The sequence below is a fragment of the Poecilia reticulata genome, linkage group LG18 (assembly GCF_000633615.1).
Source record: "Poecilia reticulata strain Guanapo linkage group LG18, Guppy_female_1.0+MT, whole genome shotgun sequence".
NCBI classification, from domain to species: Eukaryota; Metazoa; Chordata; class Actinopteri; order Cyprinodontiformes; family Poeciliidae; genus Poecilia; species Poecilia reticulata.
The window spans coordinates 847,073-872,018 of NC_024348.1; the positions used below are offsets into that span (position 1 = coordinate 847,073).

The 24,946-nt window shown below is 38.8% G+C and overlaps 1 protein-coding gene across 3 annotated transcripts in view; it reads right to left on the reverse strand.

Annotated features, from left to right (window-relative positions):
• Nucleotides 1–256: 256 nt before the first annotated feature.
• The window catches only part of pde5ab (phosphodiesterase 5A, cGMP-specific, b), a 156,278-nt gene continuing 131,588 nt past the window's right edge, over nt 257–24,946 (reverse strand). For all 3 annotated transcript variants that reach the window (XM_017310574.1, XM_017310572.1, XM_017310573.1), the window contains 7 exons: nt 12,390–12,536; nt 7,769–7,894; nt 5,987–6,081; nt 5,807–5,894; nt 1,906–2,006; nt 818–895; nt 257–493 (listed from right to left, as the gene is read on the reverse strand). In XM_017310574.1, the coding sequence (XP_017166063.1) occupies nt 331–493; nt 818–895; nt 1,906–2,006; nt 5,807–5,894; nt 5,987–6,081; nt 7,769–7,894; nt 12,390–12,536 (798 nt within the window). In that variant the 3' untranslated portion in view covers nt 257–330. The remainder of the gene's footprint in view (nt 494–817; nt 896–1,905; nt 2,007–5,806; nt 5,895–5,986; nt 6,082–7,768; nt 7,895–12,389; nt 12,537–24,946) is intronic.

The following is a 24,946-nucleotide window of genomic DNA, read 5'->3' on the forward strand; positions in this document are numbered from 1 at the left end:
GCCTGCCTTTCTGTTTGGCTGTTGTGGCTCACAGGGATGCATCAGCTGGGATAATGATGCCAACAACTTTTCAGATTCAGATTTATCGTCATGCATCATAGCACAAGAGATGAATATCTATTCCAGGTCGGAAGTGTCTAAGTATGTTAGCTTTAAAAGTATAATAGATTAAAGATGCTTCCTGGACATAAAATTATCACGTTTATAAAAGATACGTGTCACGTTATAAGGTGATAGCGCTCGAATTTTTGTTTTTTCTCCGTCATAGCAATGCGCTTCCATAATAAATATCAGGCTTATGATGAGAAAGAATAACTCATCCATTGTCATTCAGAAAGCAGCAGTTAGAATAATGTTAGGTGACCTAAAGAAAATAAAACACAACAAAGAGACAAAGGTAAATCTGAGTAGATGATTGTTGTTTTTTACCCTTTTTTGAACCGGCCAGGGTTTAGTGATGGCAGAGACGTCACACGCAGTCATCAGCATTGACCTGAGGGAGATGAAGGGACACAATATAAGCGCTGTCACATGATGGTATAAACATAACTTCATGAATATTTGACCTACATTTAATTAGGTGTATCAGAAAAAAGAGGGTAAAAATACAAATACACAGTACACTTTTCAGATCAGATTTTTCCGTTAAAAAAATTTTAATCCAGATATTATGTCTGCATTTTTACATACATTAAACATAATGTACTAGATTTTTGGCTACAGGGTGAAGAAAGAAATAACTAAACTAATCCCAGACTAGCCACCTCCTGCTGTTAAAAGTTTATTTACTCCTTTCAAATTCAGTCTTTTTGTTCACCTGAGCAGGTCCCTGTGATGGTCATCCTCCCAAACAAACTGGTTGTTCTTGGTCAGCTCAAAGAACTCTTCTCGTCCTCTGACGATACACGCAGATGAAAAGCAAAAAAGTTAAAACTGGTGCATCCGCTACAATTAATGAAATTAATATTTTAGCAAACTTTTATACACTAGATTGTTTCAAAGTATTTCCTGGTTTGCCTTCACCCACATATAAACTTCAGTGATATTTTGTACCTAATCCACAGGCGTCAGTAGGCCTGTCACAATAAATCAATTAATCGGATGAAACAAATTCAGTCATTTTCATTTGCATAATTTATCATTTTTCTCCTTCTACCAAAAACTGGATGATAAGAGTCTTCAATCTGGTGTTTTGGTATTAACTAGCCCTTTTTTTGAAGGACATAAAAAATATGACTGATAATTAATTTATTTGTTGTCCTCTGTTGTTTATTTTGGATATTTATTTAAATATTCATTCAAATTTAAAGTTTACTCATCTTTGAGAATGTGTTCTTGCATTATTATGCCTTTACCATTATATTGCTTGAAAATTGTCTGAAAGCAACAATATTATGGTTTATCGCAATAACTTCTGGGACAAATGATCATTCAGTAAAATTTGTTATCGTGACAGGCCTAGGTGAAAGGCTTCCTTTACAAGATCTTCAACTTTTCTGGAAAAGTTCTGCACAGGTTTTAGGAGTGTTTACAGAAATGTAGACCTTTCTGTGACCTTTCGGTCACATTTCTGAGGTCAGACACCGATGGTGAACAAGACGGCCTGAGTCAGTTTCTGCTCTAATTTATCTCAAGTTGGTCTGCATTTAACTTCCCCGTCCTTGTCTTTATGGACCTTGTTTTGTCACTGGTGTTCAAAATGTTGGACACCAGTGACCGTTGGAACAGGAAGTGACCGTCCTCAATCTGTTCTTATGAAGTTGGGATTATGAAACTGTTCAACATGTCTTGGTATGGGGTGAGCAAACACGTTTTGGATGACAGAGTGAATGTTTTTAGCTTTAGACCAAATTACCCAGCACACCTCCCGCTGGCCTGTCTAGAATTGTTTTCTCTGGTACCCACTTCATATACAGGGCGAGGTCCGTAGCCAGTATTGCCTGCTCAATCATCTTCAGAGTGGTCTTGTACTCTGACAAAGAGAGACCACTGAGGATCTGGTTTCCCTGGAGAAAGAAAACTGTGTGAGTGTAAACATGCTGCATGTTCTTGTTTACATCCGGAAATTTGGAGTACAAAAAAATATTCTTTTGCTTGTCATCCACAGCTGTGCTGCTGCAGTAGAACAAAAAACCTTTGAAAAACAACTCCAAACCACTCGTATGCTCCTTTTTTCTCACTCTGTGTTTGCTGAATCCTGTTACCATAGCAACTGACTGACAAACGCTCCACTAGTTTATCAGGATTCAGCAAACATTTTCCACACAAAGGACATAACATTTAATCCGTTACATTTTAATGTTTTCAGGTTTAATGTTTATTTTGCAATTATTAATAAGTCTGAATACAGCTAATTCAAACACCTGCTTTACTGATGATCTGTCAGAGTTAATGTGTAGGACGCCTTCTTTTTTTTTACTGAACCAAAGCACACCGAATTCTGCAGCACATCTACATGTTAAAGCTGTCAAAGTCAAGCTAGCATAGGTGACCTACTTCACTGTCCCTTTCTATTTTTTTTAACTAAAACTTTTTCTTGACCTAAAAGAATTTGATACCCTTGGAGTTTGCTATCTTAAGTCAAATCAAGTCAAATAAGTTTATTTATATAGCACATTTACAATAACGTCAGCTGACCAAAGTGCTTCACAACAATAAATAAATAAATGTTAAATTTCATTTATTTGTTTATTTAAAACATGGTAGCTGTAGCATGTAAACAAGGACAGCAACAGACATTTTTATACTAGAGATGGGCCGATCAATCGGCCACCGATCATAATCGGCCGATTTCCGTGAAAAAGTGTATGATCGGTGATCGCCGCTCACGGTCTCTTGTTGCCGATCACATAAACCGATCACCTGCATCTCATTTCTCAGCCTGCCTGTGCAGCTGGTCTCCTCTTTCCTTCACACTGCGCAAACGCGCAGCAACAAATCCTAAGCGATGTGGAACTATGACGCACTGAGTGAATGGRGAAGTTTGCGTGTTGCGGCGGAAAATTGAAGCAGGTCAAAATGCATCAACACAACGAAGCTAATATGACATAAAAACAATGCCATACTTGACGGAGTTTGGCTACATCGAGGCTCACTGCAGTAAAAAAGACAATCAGATAGCAGGTAAAGCAGCGCACAGCTACAAACACTCACCTGGATTAGCATGACGGTCAGAAAGCTAAACAAATAACCTGGAAAATTATTTAAGTCTTCGAGCTGCAATGTAAGACGCTGGTTCTGCTCTCGCTGTTGAACCGCTGCTACGCTACAGGTAGTAATATTTCACAGACGGAGCGACTCTCACACCAAACCTCTGCTTAAAGCTGCAGCATATAACTTAAAAAATACATTTTACATATTAAAACTTTTGCTGTCCTAACATGAGGCAGATAATCTCTATAAAAATAATCGATCTCCTCCCTGTTCTGCATAATTACTCCGCTCAGTCAGAAACGGCCACTCAGAACTAGCAGTAATCAGCTAGCCGCCATGCTATCAGGAAGTTTTCATTCAGTAAYTCAGGATTGTTTATTGAACCTGTATTTGCCTTTGAGTGTAACGTTTTACAGTTGAATTCTTAGGCAATGTTGAGAGGTTTTATTTTGGCTCTTTGCATTATTTAGCCTCTTCAGAGCCTCCAWATGTTATCAGTCTGTTAAAGATAGTATTATTGATAGCAGTACAATTTACACAATGCCTGTTTTGTTTTTTTCTTGGAAGAAGTTATTAAAAACAAGTTTTTGTCTAAATTAAGGTGAATTCATGGTTCCTTTTTCCACGTAATGTAACCGGTAGTGTTTATGATTTAAAAAAAAAAAAAAAAAATATGTGATCGGTATCGGTGATCGTATTGGTGATCGGCCCTCATGGGTGATTGGAATCAGACGGAAAAAACCTGATCGGCACATCTCTAATCGATAGTAGCCACACAAGCACACTCACTAGAAGGAAACAAACACACCCATTACAACACTTTCATTCTATTGGCTGAGAGGTTGCGAGATGACTCTGCCAAAAAGGCAGTTCCATGTTTCGTAAGTGAGCAGAGAGTCCAAGCAGAGACTAAGATCATTTCTCAATACTCAAGAACGCTGGTTGGCAAGTATAGCTGGAAGAACGTACTACTGAGTACAGGAGTACAAGGACGACAATTGGACAGATACGACCCTAATAAAAAACCTAAATAACTTTCCCTTTAATAATTACATATCATTTCATTTTTATAATTATATATATAATAATATATTGTGGGGAACCAGTTGCTGGAGTCTTTAGATCAGAGGTCCCATTCTCGCGGCGATTCGTTACATGCTGCAGCTTTAAGCAGACGTTCTGTGTGAGAGTTCACTGCCAGGTGGAGGTTGAGTGGTGCTCCATATATGAAATATTACTGCCAGTAGCATGTAGTGGTGGTTCAACAGTGGGAGCAGAACCAGCATCTTCCACTGCCAGCTCGAAAACTTGAATTATTTTTTGGGTTATTTGTTTAGCTTTCTGACCGTGATGCTAATCCTGGTGAGTATTGGTGGCTGTGCTCTGCTTTACCTGCTGTCTGGCCGCTCCGGATGTCCTTTCTTTTCTACAGTGAGCCTCGATGCAGCCAGACTCCGTCAACTGTTTGTTTTTTAAATTCCACACTAGATTCGTTGTGTTGATGCATTGTGTCGTGCTTCACCCCAGAGGTAATTTTCTGCCCCAACACGCAAACGTCCCCACTCACTCTCAAACTGTTAAAGTTCCACATAACAGGATTTGTTGCTGTGTGCTTGTGAATGTGAAGGAAAGAGGAGATGAGCTGCACACGCAGGTTATGAAGAGAGATAAAAGTGATCGTTTTGGTGATCAGCAACAAGTGACCGTGATCGGTGATCACCCATCATACACTTTTTCACGGAAATGGGACGATTATGATCGGTGGCAGATCATAATCTCTACTGTAAACGTAATTGGAATTTATAATGACAACAATACATAAAAATTCTTATGATAAGAAATGTATTACAATAAATGACAAATGACAAGTAATGCCTACCCCTAGTAGGTATGTCTCATCTTGGCAGAAAAAATAAAGATTGGCCTTTGCTGAAAGTTTGAATTTCATTTGACCCCTTCAGCTCTGTTAGCAGTTGTTTATTTGCATCAACTGTCACTGGATGTAAATGATGTGGTGAATCTTTTGAATTGTTGGAGCTCAATCTGGTGTTATCGTTGTTTTCTCCTGGTCAGTTAATGAATTTAGGATAGACATTTTTCATCTTTACCGTTTACAATCAAGCTTGATTTAGATCTAGCTGACTCCATTTTTTTATCACACACATTATGACACAGTCATAATGTGTGTAAATATGAAAATATGAAATCCCCACATTCTCATCCACATAAGACCAGTGAGCAAGTAAGAAAACCACTCATACCTTATGATACACATGCTCACACAAACACACCCAATTTAATTCATTTTCAATACAGTTTACTTATAGTTGCCAATTCACAATGCAGCTCATCTAAAGGCACTTTACAAAAAACGTCCCAGCACACAAATCCCATTGCTGCACATTTACCTGTGAATTTGGTATTTTGGTATTAATTAGTTATTTCTCAATCTAAACTAGAACTATTCTCAAGCTTACTCTGTGTCACAAACAGAGTTGCTCTTTGAAAGTCATGGCCTTTTCCTGTGGTTGTAATTTATGTACAATTACTTAAATGTGAGCAGATTTTAATTTTTCAGGTTTGATGCCTTAGTCATGCTATAAAAATAAGATGTTGGACTGAATATTGTGTTTGTTTATGTGTGTATACGTACAGGGCTATTGAGGATCATGAGGCACTGGTCAAAGTGGTGATGCTCCATTGTAGAGTGACAGTACAGCTGGGCCAATGGGTGATCACTCCTGGACAATGGTGACATAGCAGTCACCTGCACTGTAAATCCACTGATTACATGTATGGCCTCCATCTCACCCTTTCTGACTTCCTACTGTACCTCTGTATGTAGGAGTTGTTGACTCCCCTGTGGTCCAAGTCATGGCAGAGAGTTGCAATCATCAGGGCCAAGATCTCCACATCATTCAGGTTATTCTGTCCAAAAAGGAATAGAATTACTTCCTTAGAACTGCTGCCACTGATTATGTCCATTACAGAAAAATTAGTGACAAACCAGTCAATACCTAAAGAAATACTGTAGATTATTAGAAGAGGAAATGTTATAAGACAGTCTGACTCTTTGAAGTGAAAACGAAATAAACAAAGAATGACTCAAGACTTTTGCATACTACTCTATAGAAGCTGTGAACACCATGGCAAGATTTTATGTGGTTATGTTTTTAGTTGTGCTACAAGGAGTTAGCCTACCAGCAAAGCTATTCAAGCCTACATAGTATCTCAACATGTAGCAGCAGCACAGACATCCTCAATGCTCATGTCAGTATCCACAGGATGGCCTTTCTAAAAATGTCTGGTAACACTTTATTTGAAGGGGTGTAAATAAGAATGACATGACACTGTAATAAACATGTCATAAACACCCGTCATGAACATGAATAAGTCTTCATGAATATTTATGACTGTTGTCATAAAGCGTCATTCGGTAAATTACAACACTTTTAATACAAAGTTGACATTATTCAAATTGTCTTTGTTATGACAACTTGACATTAACCAAGAAATCATTACTGTTTAAACTTTACCTTTAATAACATAAAGTTACCTCATTTCTAAAGTGCAATCAGTAATACTTTTAGAACAAATTTATATCAGTAATAATTTCTTGGTTAATGTCAAGTTGTCATAACAGACATTTTAATAATGTCAACTTTGTATTAAAAGTGTCATAATTTACCTAATGACGCTTTATGACAACAGTCATAAATATTCATGAAGGCTTATTCATGTTTATGACAGGTGTTTATGACATGTTTATGACATGTTTATGACATGTTTATGACAGTGTCATGTCAGTCACCCCTTCAAATAAAGTGTTACCAAAGTTCCATCAATGATCAACTCTGGAAAGCTGAAAGCCAAGAATAACGCTTTGCACCAATCTGATGGTGAAAAAGAACAGATGAAAAACTATATCTAAAATGTCTGTTTATTTAACACTTTGCAGCAAAAAAGGTTTTTGAATCAAAAATGTTTATTTTGTCAACATAGGAATTAAAAAAAAAGATTAATTTCGATTAATTATAGATCCTGCAATTAACTCAATTAAAAATGTGAATGGAGTGAAGCAACTTATACAATGATTTTTATTCTACAAAGGAGTTTGTACTCTTCTCTCAAACACTGACAAAGCAATGGAAATGTAATAATTTCTAATCTTACAGATTTAATCTATGGAATAATTAAAAGAAAAGTTTTTAAATTATTCTTTTATTAAAAATGGCATGTTGAATGTTATTTATACAAGTCGTTGAGGCCAGAAGGTCTCCTCACCATCACTCCAATTTTTAGCTCCCTCCACAGATCAACACTTCAAAACATTAATATAACTTCTACTCCCAGGAAATATGGCAGTCAAATAAAAACAAAATCTTGATGTGAATAATTTTGGACTTAGCTGTATATTTAACCCTGTATGTAAAATACAGGGCTAAATACTTGTGTCTTACTAGATAGGTAAGAGACAAGTAAACCCAGTTCTCATGATTAAATATCGTTCAGAATGGATATTGTAGCTTTATACAACCTTATAGAAAATGGCTTTGCATAAATGAGGGTGTTGCTGAGTGTATGAAACTGGCATAATTGAAAAATCAGAACCTACCTGTAAGCGTCCTGACTTGAGCAGAGCAAACATGCACTGTGCTGTGTTGAGTGCATGTCTCCAGTTGTGATAGGCCACACTCTTCCTGTAGTTCTTCCTGACACTCAGAACCCACTGGCACAAGGCCTGTAGAGGATAAAAGAAGCAGTAAAAGTTTGACAACCGCAAAAAACAGAGGTCCTGCTGGAGATGACACAAACTTTAATCCATAGTTTATTAAATCAAAATCATATTTCTAAAGTTGCAAAGCTTTGTGTAATGCAATTTGCACATGAACACAAGTTTAAAAATTCAGAAAACAGCATTTTAATTCATTGCAACGTTGTGCTTTAGATTTATTTTATGTTCACAACAGAAAAAGGGTGTCAGTCGAGGCTGCACATTATTGCCAATATTTATCTTGTTTTTTGCTTTCTTGTAAGTTGTTGCCATAACAGTTTGAGTATAGGTCAATACCTGGGTGGTCTATGTCCAGAGCATGTTGTTTGTAGAAATCTTTGATCTTAGTTCGTTTTGAAGATAGAGAGCTGAGGCTGCCGTGCATTAGAGGAGCCAAGACACTAGCTGTTTCTGGAAATGTTTTTCATGCATATTTTGGAATATTGGACTAGAAAAGGTCAATGGAAATAACTTCCTCAATTTCACAAAAACATTTTTACACTCGCTTGACGTGGTTTTTGGCTTTTCCAAAAAAGAGTTAAAGCGCTAGAGGAAAGATGGAACTGTCGAAAAAGGAACTTTTTTGTCATCTGCAGGAAAAGTTCCTACATAGAAAACTTTCCAATCCACTGGTGGGTCTGTGCCATATCAGGGAACAAAACTCCAAACCTGCAGCACAGAGGTGCAGACTCTCCAATTTGCTGAAATGTGGTCCTGTCAAAGTATTGCAAGCTACATTTTATCTACAGCCATGAGAGGACTGTCAACGTCTGGCAAAATTGTATATATATATAAAATTGTATAATATATATATATATATATATATATTTTTTTTTTTTAATTCTTTTTTGCAACACTTTAAGATTAGCGTGACAATTGGATCGGAACAAAGCTAATGACCACGTCAGAGTTCTCTGTATGTCACGTTCTGTGCTCCTAAATCTTAAAGTATTTTAAGCAATAAATGCTACAGAAAGCTTGTGATTATCTGAGGTTGTTCAGTGTCTTTGGCAAAATTCATTGCCCATTTCGAGGCTGAAACACCAGCAGAGCAGCATTCCTCCACTGCCAGACCATCACTGTACAGGAAGTATGGAGAACTCTGAGGGCAGTGAACCTCCAGAAAGCTTCTGGACCTGATGGTGTGACAGGGAGAGCGCTGAGGGACTGTGCAGATCAGCTGCTGGGGTTTTTTACCAGCATCTTTAATCAGTCCCTCACCCAGTGCTCCATCCCACCCACAATGCTTAAAGTCTTTCATCATCATCCCTCTGCCAAACAAGAACATTAGCAGTCTCAATGACTACCGGCCAGTGGCACTAAGGGCCATCCTCATGAAGTGCTTTGAGAAACCACACTCTACCCCCACCAGTTTGTATACAGAACCAACTGGTCTACAGAGGATCCAATCGCTACCACTCTGCACACCACATTGACCAAGTGGAACAGCAAAGGAGCTATGTGAAGCTGCTCTTCCTGGACTTCAGCTCATTTTTAACACCATCATTCGGAGCAGACTGGTGAGGAACCTTGGGGATCTGGGTGACTCCACAACATCTACTGCTGGATCATGAACTTCCTGAGAGTGTGATCCCACCTGTCCTCAGCACTGAGCACCAGCACCAGCTCTCCACAAGGATGTGTTCTAAGCCCCTTACTCTACTTTCTCTACACCCATGACTGTAGCCCCCTGAAGAACACCATCATAAAGTTGCCCAGTGGTGTCCTGTGCTACTCTGTGGAGTTGGTGTTGAGCCATGGCATCTTGCTGTGGTTCTCCAGGTGCAGGGTGGCAGAGAGGAAGCAGCTCCAGAGGGTCAGAAACCACCCAGAGACTGATTGGCTGCCCTCTTCTGTCTCTAGAGGAGGCGTACCAGAGCAATAAAATCAAAAACAGATGCACTGATAAACAGTTTCTTCCCAAGAGCTGTTGTTGCCCTGACCACAGCTAATTCATCTAAAGTATGATCATCATTTATTTATTTATTTATTTGAATTATCTTAGAGAGTTGCCAGTTTTTGCATTTTGTTGTGCTTTCTTTCTTGCACAAAATATGAGAGCATAACACACCTGATACAGAGTAAATGTTACACAGTGGAACATTTTATTTTTGCATTTGATTTTAGTAGTGTTTTGCCTCAGAGACACTCTGAACTGAAGTCTGGTCGTCTAATAAGGAGTAACTGACTGATCATGCAGGTGTCTTGATGCCAGATAAAAGGATGCGCTCCAGGACAAGGAGCAAGAACCCACATGTTAGGTGCAGAGTCATGGGAGGTGGACGGACGGCCAGCACTGATGACCAGCATCTTCCTGGAGAGGGCATGTCATACCTGAGGAGTGGAGCGGTTCCAGAGTGGCACAGAATCAGCTGTGTGCGGACCTGAGGAGTACGCTGCAGGCAGATCACTACGGTCGCAAGCAGCACAGCAAGTGGGGCTCAATCAATGGCACCAGGTATCAAATGTGGCCCTTCACCCGGTGACTTTTACAGACAATTGTTGGACCATGGCAAACACCTGGAAAAGAGCTGTTTTATTGAGCCTACCTTTGAGGCGATTTAGCAATAAATGACTTTCAATTTGATGTTTGTTCCTTGGGTTTTTGAGTTGCTTGCTCCCCCTTGTGTCTAAGACTGGGGGTTGGAACCACACTGGCCACATAAAGTAAAGCATCACTGAAAGCAAGTAGGATTTTACACAGTGCTAAGCAGGACAAACAGACCAAACTTGGCTATTTGAGGTGTTAGTGCAGTCTGAGTGAAGACTCAACCCTCTTGCCATAAATTGGTGTTTCCTGCTGCTCTATGTGCTCATCAGGAACAGTATGCAGAAATAATTCAAGCAAGGCACCACAAGAACTCTACAGCATTACTCAGCTAATCAAATTCTGGCTTATTTTCTCCATAGTAATCATAAAATTATCATAGATTAGAATGGATGACTGCAGTAATGAATCTTCTGGAATACTAATAATGTACTATTATTAGTACAGTAAATCTCACCCAGTGTGCTTCCTGGGTGAGATGCTGTGGGGTGGTCAGAGTCTCAGCTCTCCGTGTTAATGTCAAACTGACAGTCTGCTCTGCCTCAAGCTACTCATTTTCTACAATCAAAGCTGTTTTTGTGAGGTCACCCTCCACAGGTATTAACACAGTTAAAAATGTTTCTCCACCCTTTTGCGCACTGTACACATTTGGACCTATAAAAAATACCATTGTGAAGAATGTGTGGACTATCTTACCTCAGACGGGATTTCATTATTTGTTTTACATATTTTAGTTTTGTCTTTCTTTTGTCATTACTTCATCTTTATTATTGGATTGTATTCATTATTAAAACATTTGACAGTATTGTTATCTGCTCTTTTGTCAACTTATAAAGTGGAATGCATATAGCTGTAAAAGACAGATGAATGTAACTAGAAAAGTGTCACTATTTGTTAAAACTAAGTAAAAATGTGTTTACTCACTTTCATGCACTACTGAGAAAGAAGTCAATCGTATTTGCAATTAATAAAAAAGGGAAACTGTTTACATAGAAGCAATAAACGGTATACACAATACACAACTAGCTAGCGAGAATACATCAGAACCTAGTTAATTCAAACAAACCTGACCGCTTCGAGACAGAGAAGGCATAGAAGAGGTGACTCAAACATTTGGATGACAGAAAAGTCCCACAACAAAAAAGACTACATAGAATACAAGATGAAATAGTAGTGACACAAAATATAAGACCTGTGATTAACATGTTCAAGGCCAGCTTGCTTTTTAAAAAATGAATTGAAGACATTGCAAGGAGTTACTTTTAGACAAGTGAAGTTAAGATTTTAAGAACAGACACCCTGTTTCCATACATCACATACAAACACATATACTGTCTGAAGTTAAATCAAACCAAATTTTTCAAGTTTTAGGTTAGTTTGAATTAACTTCAGACAGACAGAAAAAATGTGTATATGTGTTTATATGCATAATTTTATTTGCTAAAAGCCACTCAAATATTTTTGGCAACTTTCTTATATATTTCTTTTATACATAAAGAAGTGGAAATTAACTATGTCTTATCTATCAGTTCTCCCCTGAACAAGTGTGCTAATACTTGTATGAATATGTAGTGGAGTAAGTTTCACTTAGTTGTTGTTGAGTACTGGAAGACAGAATTATCTGCTTTCTGTTTCAAAAAAATAGATAAATAAATAAATAAAATTATTGCTATTTAATTGATTGGGATTAGCCGGAATGAGGGGCTCACACAACTGCATGCTTTGCATGCTTACAAAGTTAGGTATAGCAATTGTGATTAATTACAGTGCCAGAGTGAGAGTAATTTGATTAAAAATGTAAATCTATTGACAGCATTTATATATATATATAATTAAAGAAATCCAAGGTATATAGGAAACTTAGAGAAGGATAAGGAAATATATTAACTATACAGAATATATGCAAGTTCTTACCGTGTACTTCATCTGGAAGTTCTGGATCAGTTTGAGGTCAATAAACATGCGGATAGTAGCCAGGGTGGTTTCAGTGTCTGACAAGTCGAAATCACTGAAACTGAAGTCCAGCAGATGCAACGACTGTGCCGAAGGAACTGTGGTCACCTGCAAACACCAACACACTCCCTTAAGTTTGAAAAGATTGCAGAAGTGAACCTTGTGCAGTACTCAGTTGGACATTAACAAGTTGGACATTGTTTTTGGTGCCATTAGAAACTCAATAAGGTCTTTATGAAGGTTTCTTGTCTTGCATTGTCACAAACGGCATGTAGTGGCCTCAGAAAATCAGGCATGTGTCTGATCAGATGATTCAGACTTTGTGGCGCCCAAGGGAGGCCCCTCATCAGGCTGTGCTGTTATCACAATCACTTCACACTAAGAAGAGACGGACAGAGCTGGACCTTAGCTGATCCTATGATCCCATTGTTTGAGCTAATGTAGTAGAGATCTGGTTGGCCCATATATTCCCAACAGAACCTTTCCCTCTCAGACTACAGGTTCACTGTTGGTTGCTAGTAGGGGTGCACCGATTGCAGTTTTCTGGCCGATTACCGATCTTTTAAAAAGCCTTACCTGCCGATTCCGATTTTGGCAATACCAATTTTCTTTTGTCTGAAATGTTGCTTACTATAACAAGAAAGTTGCTGAGTTGGCAACAGTGGGGTAACTATTGTTGACTGTAAATATGCAGATATCCCCTGGTGGGTCGGTCTATCAGTCAAACCTTTCTCGTGGGAGAGCAAAAGAGGACAGTGGCTGAGTCTTAGGCCTTTGTTGAGGTAGATAAGATCAGTGGACAAGCTTGGCTGGTATCACTTTATTTGACATGGTGTGAATAAGACTGACATGACACTGTCATAAACATGACATAACACCTGTCATGAACATGACTAGGTCTTCATGAATACTTATGAATGTTGTCATAAAGTGTCATTTGGTAAATCATGATACTTTTAATACAAAGTTGACATTATTCAAAATGTGACTTTTTTAATATGTCATAATTTGAAAGTTATGACAACTTGACATTAATCTAGACAAAAATGTCTTTGTTAGGGATGTTCCGATCAGGATTTTTGCTGCCGATTCCAATACCGATCACTAGAGATGTGCTAATCAGGTTTTTTCCTGCTGATACTGATCACCCATGAGGGCCGATCACTGATACCGATCACATAATTATTATTATTATTTTTTATCATAAACACTACCGGTTACATTATGTGGATTTAGACAAAAACTTGTTTTTAATAACTTTTTCCAAGAAGAAAACTAAACAAAACAGGCATTGTGTAAATTGTACTGCTATCARTAATACTATCTTTAACAGACTGATAACATATGAAGGCTCTGAAGAGGTTAAATAATGCAAAGAGCCAAAATAAAACCTCTCAACATTGCCAAAAAAATTAAAATATAAAACTTAACATTCAAAGGCAAATACAGGATCCATTACAATAAACAATCCTGAGTTACTGAATGAAAACTTCCTGATAGCATGGCGGCTAGCTGATTACTGCTAGTTCTGATTGGCTGTTTCTGACTGAGCGGAGTAATTATGCAGAACAGGGAGGAGATCGATTATTTTTTAGAGATTATCTGTCTCATGTTAGGACAGCAAAAGTTTTAATACGCATGTAAAATGTATTTTTTTAGGTTAGATGCTGCAGCTTTAAACAGAGGTTCAGTGTGAGAGTCACTACCAGGTGGAGCAGAAGCGGCGCTCCGTCTGTGAAATATTACTACCTGTAGCGTAGCAGCGGTTCAACAGCGAGAGCAGAACCAGCGTCTTACATCGCAGCTCCAAGACTTAAATAATTTTCCAGGTTATTTGTTTAGCTTTCTGACCGTCATGCTAATCCAGGTGAGTGTTTGTAGCTGTGCGCTGCTTTACCTGCTATCTGATCCTCCTTTTTTACTGCAGTGAGCCTCGATGTAGCCAAACTCCGTCAAGTATAACATTGTTTTTATGTCGTATTAGCTTCGTTGTGTTGATGCATTTTGACGTGCTCAATTTTCCGCCGCAACACGCAAACTTCCCCATTCACTCAGTGCGTTATAGTTCCACATCGCTTAGGATTTGTTGCTGCGCGTTTGCGCAGTGTGAAGGAAAGAGGAGACCAGCTGCACAGGCAGGCTGTGAAATGAGATGCAGGTGATCGGTATCAGCAACAAGAGCCAATGATCGCCGATCATGCTCTTTTTCACGAAAATCGGCCGATTATGATTGGTGACCAATCGATCGGCACACCTCTACTGATCACCCGTGAGGCCAATCTTCGATCTATGCCGATTACCTTGACTGGCTGTTAATTTTTCAGATTAGGTATAAATGATACCATGTGATCTTCCAAAATGGAAAAATTATCTGGAATAAATTCACATAATTTCAGACGTAAAACATGCAAAACACTCGCAGGCACAATAGAGCAGCTACTCAGTCAAAAGGATAACAGAAAAACCTGCAATCAGTAATACAATATTTAACAGTAAGACTCTCTAAAGTCTAATTTATATATAAATCAAATGAATCTTATAACATTGCCTATATCAAATAATGTCAAGTAAAAAAGGAAACATTCATTCAATGTTAAACACCGGTTGCATCAAAATAAATAATCCTGAATTACTAAATCAAAATGTCCTGAGAACATGGCTGTTTTGTTCTGGTTCTGATTGGTTGTTTCTGACTGAGCCGAGTAGTTCTGCAGAACACAGGAGGAGGCAGAAGAGATTGATTATTTTTTCATTATCCATCTTATGTTAAGACATAGTGAACATTTTAATAATATGGAAAATATTTTGTCTGTTTCACTTGCATGCTGCAGCATTAAGCAAACATTCTGTGTGAGAGTTAAATGTCATATTACATTCATTGTGTTGATGCATTCTGATGAGCTTCAACCCCGGATTTCCCCCCGCAACACACAAACGTCCCCATTCACTCTTAGAGCATTAAAGTTCCACACGGCATCGCTTAGGATTTGTTGCAACGTGCTTGCATAATGTCAAGGAAAGAGATGAGCTGCACACACAGGCTGTAAAGTCAGTTTTGGTGAGACTGTAATCGGTGATCACCGATCATACACCTTTTCATGGAAATCTGCTGATTTTGATCGGTGGCTGATCGATCAACACACCTAGTCTTCATTATGACAACTTGTCATTAACCAAGAAAAAAATGTCTTTCTTATGATAACTTGACATTAACCAAGAATCATATGTCATAAGTATGTCAAAATGTCATTAAGTGTTATTACACTGTCAAAAGCATATTAACAAAACAGTACTCAATATTTCCCCTTACCTGAAATAAAGTGGAATAGGACCAACAATAAAGATTTCATTAAGCTTTATTACACTGTCAAATGATTGTTAATTCCTCTTACATCAGGGAAAGTGGAACAAGTAGCACCAGTTATGAAGATGTCATTAGGTGTTATTACAGTGTCATTAATATTATCTCTTACCTCAAATAAAGTGAAACAAATAGCAACAGTTATGTCAGGAGGCTGGATTTTGGGTTCTGTGTGGGTTTTGCCTCCCTCAGTGTCCTCCCGAGAGAGCAAATGAGCCTCTGTGGAAGATGCACCTGCTATACATCTTGCACACCTGCAGTTCATCTGGGCTCATCAGTCTGAGGATAAGAGGAGTTGTTGCCAGTGCCTCGACACCTGAGTGTTAGCTTTTATGGTTTCTTCTGAAGAAGTTCCTGGAATCATCCCTTCAAATCCATCTGGTCTCTTCTTCTGGATCACATACCATGGCTGGCAACATTCAACTTCTCTTCCTCATACCTGCGAACCTGTCCTCCACCACCCTGCGGTTGTCCTTTTGGACAGTCTCAGGATCTCCCCGACACCAAGACGCTTCCCCATATGTGCTGTCTCCCCCCACAGGTTCTTGTTCTGTGCCACCAGTAAGAATCACTTTTTGGTTCTACACATTTTTAACGTGTCATCTCCTGCCACTCACCACTGTGCACTGTTCCAGTTCCGTCCCCAACTCCTGGCTCCCCGATTTCCCAGACTGAAGACTCACATTCATAATCATCTTTGTACAATAAACTTTATTACCTATTACCTTCCTCATGTGTGTGTTCTGCATGTGGGCAAAGAAACTACCTAAAACCATGACAGAACACTCGGGCCAGACAGATCCCACTGACACACTCAGGAGCGCACTCTCCGAACAGAATACGCTCATTCAATCCCATGACGCCGTCCTGAGATCTCTCTGTGAACAAGAAGAAAGCACAAATTAACAGTTGAATCATTTAGCAAAACTTTTACAGAATCTGCAACCATCTCCGGAATCAGCCGACTTCCCCGATGCTCCCTCCGTTACTCAGCTGGCTTCCGAGCCTTCCGCCTCTTTCCGTGACGTTAGCTCACCTACACCGGATATGTATGCAGGTGACGTTGGGCGCTGCTGGGGGTTTCTATTACAGTGCTCATTAGTTTTTAACCGAGCACCTCAGAATTTTTCCCATTATGATGCTGCTAAGATATCATATATCATAGGTCTTCTCACTGGGAAGGCTGTAAAATGGGCTGAAGCCCGTTTCCAGGACCACTCTTGTTTTGGCTGTTCATTTGATGACTTTTTACTGGAATTCAAACAAACGCATGGACATTACAACAGGGACAGCATTCTGCAGTAGAATTTGCTGTGGAATTTAGAATGAAGGCTGCAGCCTCTAGTTGGAATTCACCAGCTTTAAAGAGTGTTTTCTTTCATGTCTTCAATGACTCTGTTAAAGACAAGTTGGCACCTTTAAACGAACCCAGTACTCTAAATGAACTCATTTCATTGGCCATCTGTCTGGATAATCGATTAAGAGACCGTAACAGAGATTGATCCAAGCGCTTTTCATCCAAACCTACTTCATCACCGCTTCCTGTAAATCAACCTCCGGCCCTCGCTGCCGTTTCACACAGTGGTCTCGAACTCATGCAAACAGGCAGAACCAGATTGACCCCGGAGGAACGATTACGGCACATCCAAGCCAATCAATGCATTTATTGTGGTTCTCCCGGTCACTATGTTGCGGCTAGTACAACAGCCAAAAGAGACACAGTAGACACAGGAAAACTGACGGACCGTCTCAGGAGAAATTTATGCCCCCGTTTTCTGCTTTCAGCTCCGCTTTGTTTTAATTCTGAATCGATCAGTTTGTCTGCTCTCATTGACTCTGGTTGTGAACAAAACCTAATTGATTAATCTTTTGTAAGCTAGTCTTACATTGAAACCATTCCATTACCTTCTCCTCTTTATGTCTCAGCTCTTGACGGGAGAGGCTTGCCTCTGATTACACACAAAACCAAACCTCTTCAACTCATCTTGTTAGGTAACCATCATGAAGTCATATTCTTTGTCTTCCCCATCTCTCATTCATCCATAGTATTAGGTTTTGAGTGGTTACAGATGAACAATCCACATCTCAACTGGTCAGACTTGCACATAGAATACTGGTCTTTCAACTGCCACGCTTCCTGCCTCCGGTCCACCGTTCCTCAAGGTTACAGCCCGGCAGATCCTGATGGGGCTGACCCTCCGAATCTCTCTCTCATCCCCGCTGAATATCACGGTCTGGGAGTGGTTTTCAGTAAAGGTAATGCACTCTCTCTCCCACCTCATCATCCTTACGATTGTGCTATTGTTTTACTTCCTGGAGCTCCCTTACCCACTAACCGACTTTTCAACATTTCCCGTCCTGAGAGAGAGGTAATGGAAAAATATCTAAGTGACTCCTTAGCAACTGGAATCATTCGCTACTCATCCTCCCCACTTGGCGCAGTTTTATTTTTGTGGGCAAAAATCAGGATTAGATCACAATAAAAAATAAATATCCATTAGCTCTTATATCCTCAGCGCTCGAACCTGTTTATTGAGCAACCCCCTTTACCAAATTAGACCTCCACAACGCCTACTACCTCGTACGTATTAGGGAGGGACATAAGTGGAAAACAGCTTTTAACTAATAATCGGATATTTTGAATATTTAGTCATGCCCCTCGGACTCTGTAATGCTCCCGCATTTTTCCAAGCACTAATTAACGACGTTCTCTGTGATTTCCTGAATGTCTTTGTTTTCGTGTATTTAGATTACATTCTCATTTACTCCAAATCCCTGTCAAAACATCAAAAACACATCCACCTGGTTCTTCAGCGTCTCCTCGAGAATCATCTTTATGTAAAAGCAGAGAAGTGTGAATTTCATAAGACGTCTTAACATTTCTTGGTTACATCCCCGAGGGCGGACAGGTTCACACAGATCCAGGGAAAGTCAAGGCTGTTCTGGATTGGCCCCTACCTGAGACACGCAAACAACTTCAAAGGTTTTTTTTATTTTTTGCTAACTTCTATTGCCGCTTCATTAAAAACTACAGTCAGACCGCAGCACCTCATGGACTCCAGAAGCTAATTCAGCTTTTCCTGACCTCAAAGACCACTTTGCTAAAGCCACCATTCTCATTCAACCTGATCCACATAAACAATTCATTCTTGAGGTTGATGCCTCTGAGACAGGGGTCAGTGCAGTTCTCTCACAATCATCCTCTGATAACAAGACTCATCCTTGTGCCTTTTATCCCCGCAGACTGTCCTTTTCTGAGTGCAACTACAACATGGGAAACCAAGAGTTTCTTACCATAAAACTTGCCTTGGAGGAGTGGCGTCATTGGTTGGAGGGCGCAGAATTTCCCATGTTGCTCTGGACTGATCATAAGAATCTCTCATACCTCCAATCCGCCAAACGTCTTATCTCCCGTCAGTCTCGCTGGTCTCCATTTTTCTCACGCTTTAACCTCTCCATCTCTTATTGCCCAGGTTCTAAGAATGTCAAGCCGGATGCTCTTTCTCGACAGTTCTCTCCTGATGACCAAGACAAGACCCCTACCCTCATCCTACCTACCTCCCAGTTTCACCGTTGGAGCAGTTTCCTGGGACATTTAAGATTCCATAAAACAAGCCCATCTCACTGAACCTGACCCTGGTACCGGTCCCCCAAACAGAACTTTCGTCCACACCTCAGTTAGAGCAGCCAGTACCTTCCGTGAGAATGCACATAATTCACACATTTCTGCTGCTACTGGTTTGTCCCCATTTCAAGTTTCCCTTGGCTATCAACCTCCACTTTTTCCTACAAATGAAAACAATCACCATCAGTCCACCGCCGCTGCAAACACATCGGGTCCAGAACCATCCAAGCCTTACATCGCACCTCAAAACAGAACCGCCGTTTTGCTGACTGCAGAAGAATTTCTGCTTCACAATATTCACCTGGACCGAAGGTCTGGTTAACAGCACATAATGTGCTTCTCAAGTCCGTCTCCGTGAAACTCGTCTCCAAATACATTGGCCCGTATGAGATTGACTCCATAATCAGTCCCACAGCAGTCCATCTTCCCCATTCTCCCCTCTCTTCACATTCATCCCACACATGTATCCCAGATCAAACCTGTCCAGACCAGCACATTATCACCTGCCTCCTGAGTGTGTTCTGCATGTCGGCAAAGAAACTACCCAAAACCATGACAAGTTATGAAGATATCAATAAGTGTTATTAGTGTCAAATGCTATATTTAGAGTCATTACTATTAACTCTTACCTCAAGTAAAGTGAAACAAGTAGCAAGAGTTATAAAGATGTCATTAAGTGTCATTACAATATCATTAATATTAACTCTTACCTCAAGTGAAACAAATAGCAACAATTGTAAAAATGTCATTCAGTGTTATTACAGTGGCAAATGCTATGCTAACACAGTCACTAATATTAAGTCTTACCTCAAGTGAAGTGGAAAACACTGGACTACTTATAACTACCATCATAGCTGTAGAACAAACCCTTTGTACATTGGAATAAAACAAAAGATCACTTGTTCTTCAAACTGAGGGTTTAACTTCTGGTCACTATATTGAAACTTTGAAATACTGATTGGAAAACTAAAGCAGAATTACTTATTCTTTAATTTAAGAAAATAAGTTCTTTCAACAGTCCTAACATTTTTTGCTTTGATTGTGTCAGCCTTCTCCTTCGTTATAGCCTTCTTGTAAAGCTCTGAAAATGGGGAGATCTTCTTGTCTTCATTTCCTGGAAGCAGCTTTTTGAAGGTGTCCGGAAATGCTTAAAAATTATAGCTGTTCTTGAAATACTTGTGGTTAGTGTTAATCATGATGAAAGCCTTTTCATGAATTCAAACTTGGTGAATCTCTTCTGGACATTCTCATAGTGGCTGATGACTCAATCCCCTGTGGTCAAAAGAACAAAAACAGATAAACAGAAAACAATATGATCTTAATTCAGCATTTATTTAAATACCATTCCAAAAATGCTTCACACTCTCAGAATGGTAGACTGGCAGACAAATGTCTAGTTAACATGACTGGTTGTTATAAAGTGGATTACAACTAGGCCTGTCACGTTAACAAATTTTGCTGAGAGATTAATTGTCTAAAAAATTATTGCAATAAACGATATTGTTTCAAGACCTTTTGACACTGATTTAATGAAAATGACTAATAATGCATGCTATTTCCTGCCATAGACAGATACACTTTATTTTCAAAAGAACACATAACACTGGAACTGATAAACTAAATAAACAAAACAACCAAAAACAAAAATAAAATGGATTCTCAGTCTCCATTAACAAAAAATGTACTTGAATAAAAACTAAACAACATAAAGCCAAAGTGGAAATAAATACTGCATTCAACCAAAAGAGTGCAGATTATGAAGTCTGTATACTATATTCCCCTTCAGTAATCACTATAATTAAATAGAGAAGATGGGCACATCCCACTACCTAATGCTGTAGTTCACACTACACCGTTTTTTTGCTCCTATTTTCTCCTTATGACAATCTTAGAACGTTGGCCGATCTAAGATTGTCGCTGGTGATTTTGTAACCGATCATCCTGCAGTGTGTGGTGTGTTATGGTAGATCGTCATGACCGCTCCGATCTAAATCAGGAGGTTTCCCCGACTGGGAGCTTAACGCTGAATGTGACAGGTAGCCAATCAGAATGCGCGGATTCTCCTCCTGCTTTCTGAGGGGAAATAAGGAGGGGAATCCCAAACAGCTGACACGGCGCAACCCGAAGTCCAGCGGACATCGGAGATGATATGTGGAAACAACATTAATATTTATTCARCGTTTCGTGCAAAGAMTATAGAAATGACAAGGAGAGGAGTTGGAGCCAAATTGCTACAGCAGTTGATAAACCCGGTAAGTTTTCAGCTGTTCTTCATTAACGTGACATAAATAGGTTATAATGATTTTTCATTCAGTCAGGACTTTACACTGAGCCACATGCATCACAGGTAGATTCTAGTGAAGCACTKATTAATGCCTGGTTTTAAAATTAGTTAACTGGACTTGTAGCCATTATTTTGGGCTACAAGTCCAAAATAATGGCTGTGTGGCTGGACACCACACGGCACGATCGAACCCGATCGAACCCGATCGAACCGTTATACCTAGGATTTCTGTCGGCTAATGTGTCTCTCAGGTTTTGAAAATGGGCCGACAACTCATGTCCCGTGCGCTGGACATTAGACTAAGGAAATGAGGAAGGGAGGGTCAGCGGAGAGCACCGGAGCTGAGCCTTTTTTCATTCAGTGTCATCAACAGAAAGAAAATAAAAAGACAGGAAGAGACGATAAAACCGATAATTAAAATGAGGTCGATAGGTTTAATTTATCATGCGATTAATTGATTTATCGTGACAAGCCTAGTTAAAACTATTTCCTAATACAAGAAGCATTATGACTACAGCTGAACAAAATTATTCTGATGAAATATTTGTTTGGCAAAAGTTCATGCAGCCTGCCACTGTTATTCAGATTGCATCATTTAATGTGTAGTTTTAGGCACATGAGTATCTTTTCACTTAATGAGCATTCAAACTTATTTCCAACCAGATATTCTGGCTTATGGATGTTTGCAAGATGTTTATTAATAGAATAAACACCAGTTTTACATTTGACAACAATATTTGTCTAAAACATGGCATACTAACTGAGCTGGTGGATGTTGATTCCTACTCCCCCCTCTCCACTTACCCTGTGACCTCCCACCCCTCTTCACCTGGAGAAAATAGTAACACAAAAATGACTTACCTAATATTCTTGGGGAATATTTCATCTGCTTCTTTCTCTTTAGTCAAACAGGGACTTCTTTCTCTGGTGGCTGGTCCTCATTATCATCCTCTACACCCATAGCATGTCTTCATTAGCCACCTTTGTCCCCACCATGTGTCCTTAGGCTAACATGGGTCTTCATGTGACTAAAGTTGCCAAAGCAAAGAACACAAGCACTGTGTCACTTCAGCCAAGTTACTAAGTAATGCACATAAAGGATAACTTTGACTAACACGATAGCTTTTAATTTGCTAGATTAAAATTGGAGGAAAAAAAACTATTTGCCTGCCTTTAAAATATGTTTAAAATTAAGGGGTAACATTACAGTAATAGAGCTTAATAACTTTAGCTAACATTAACTTACAGCAAGGTGGCATTGTCTTGAATTGCTTATAGCTAACACTACAAAGAAAGAGAACATAGTCAATGTTATTTTCTCAAAGAAAATGTAAAGTTAATAAGACACATACCTCATATGTAATAGGTGACACACTTCAGCTTCCTTTTAAACAGGAGGTCTGGTCGTTATGACCCTATGGTCATAATATAAGAGTTAGACCCCGCATTGGCTGCTCCGGCGCAGGAAATACGGCGGCCATCTTGGAGCAGTCGTCCCTCCTACTTTGCTCAACCAAAACAACAGAAGATCCCTCAGCACTGAGGGATATTGTTTTTCAGATCCATGGACTATTGATGTGAGGGCTCCACAGACAACATTTCACAAGTAAGAGGGACATATCATTGTGTATATATTGTGATTAGAATATTAGCGAGATACCAGCTAATATTAGCTACAGTGCTTGATGTAATACAGGTTCAGCTGCTATGAAGGTTAACTGAGATTCTGTAAATCTAAAAAAATTAATTATTCTCTAACATTGGCTTAGATTATCTGACACAAGAGCCTATATTAGAAATGAAACAATGTAACACATATTATAAAATGTATATTATGTGTTATAACATTCACCAGCATAGTTTACACAGGTGGTAAAGACTATTATTTATATGTAATTCTTCCACTCTGTCAGAAGTAAGATACATCCTAAATCTTCCGTTTTTGTTTTGAAGGTTTCACTAAGACCGGATAAGCGGAAGAAAATGGATGGATGTATGGGTTTCCCTAAGACACATGTGAGGAAGTAGAGGGAGATATATACAAAGAGAGACGGATTCACTGCACCACGGATAAATCTCGCATCAGATTTTGGACTCAGCCCAAGTAAAAAAAAAGTATACTTTAGTATACTAAATTTTAACATACTTTGATTGATGTACTTAAACTGTATTATTTTGGAACAACTATTTTTGTGCTTAGTATACTTTAGTAGTATTTAAATAGTATTAAATTACAACTTATACTACACTGTAGTGTAGTATACTAGTAGTATAGTATAGTTGTACTTAGTGTACTTAAAGTATACTTTTTAAATATAATGTTTCAGAGCTTTATTATTATATTTTGATATAATTATATTTAGAGTGTAATAATTCTGTCTCAGAAATATATTTAAAATACATATTTCATATACTTCAAATATATTTTGAATAGTTGATTTTTTATTTTTTATTTCCTGCTTTTGATAATAAAGTACAATTTTAATTACTCATAATTCGTCTTTATTCCTACTTTCCTATTTTGTACATTACATGCATAACTACACTACAGTATTTACATTGTTTTAGGCTACAATTACATGGAGAGATTAATTACACAAGATGCCCAAGGTAATTCAAATATTTTGTTTTATTACCGACATTTTAAAATTGTCCACTTTTACTCACAACTTTATGAACTTTACATAAATTATCAGTTTACACATCAAAAGTGAACACATGAACATAAAAATTTAAGTGTGACAATAAAACATAAAAGTGAGGATCAACGAAAGAACATTCCCGTTCACTGCACCTTACAGAAACCTACAAAAAAGAACAATAGAGCAATTAAACATAGAAAGTATTTGTATTTAAAGAGAACAGAAAAATGTCAAATAAAAAAATTATACTTACAATTTTAAGACGTTGTGGACTCGCCATATATGTGACATCATCAGAACAGATGATGATTGGGACCAGATGCCTGGGGTGGAAAAACATTTCTGGGTGTCTTCTTTGCCTGTTTATGTTAGAAGTAGAAAAAAATAGTCAGCAATGTCACAGAATCAGTTGATGTTGGCGTTAACTGTGAAGCTGTTTTAAGTGTGGACTTAAGGAGACAAACTACCTTAAAATCTTTCCATCCATGATCTGAACACATCTGTTCTGAACGCAGCCATCAGATGAGAGGCAGGGTTCACCATGGACAGGTCACCAGTCCATCACAGGGCCCTGAAAGCCAACAACAAATAAAATGAATGAAAGAG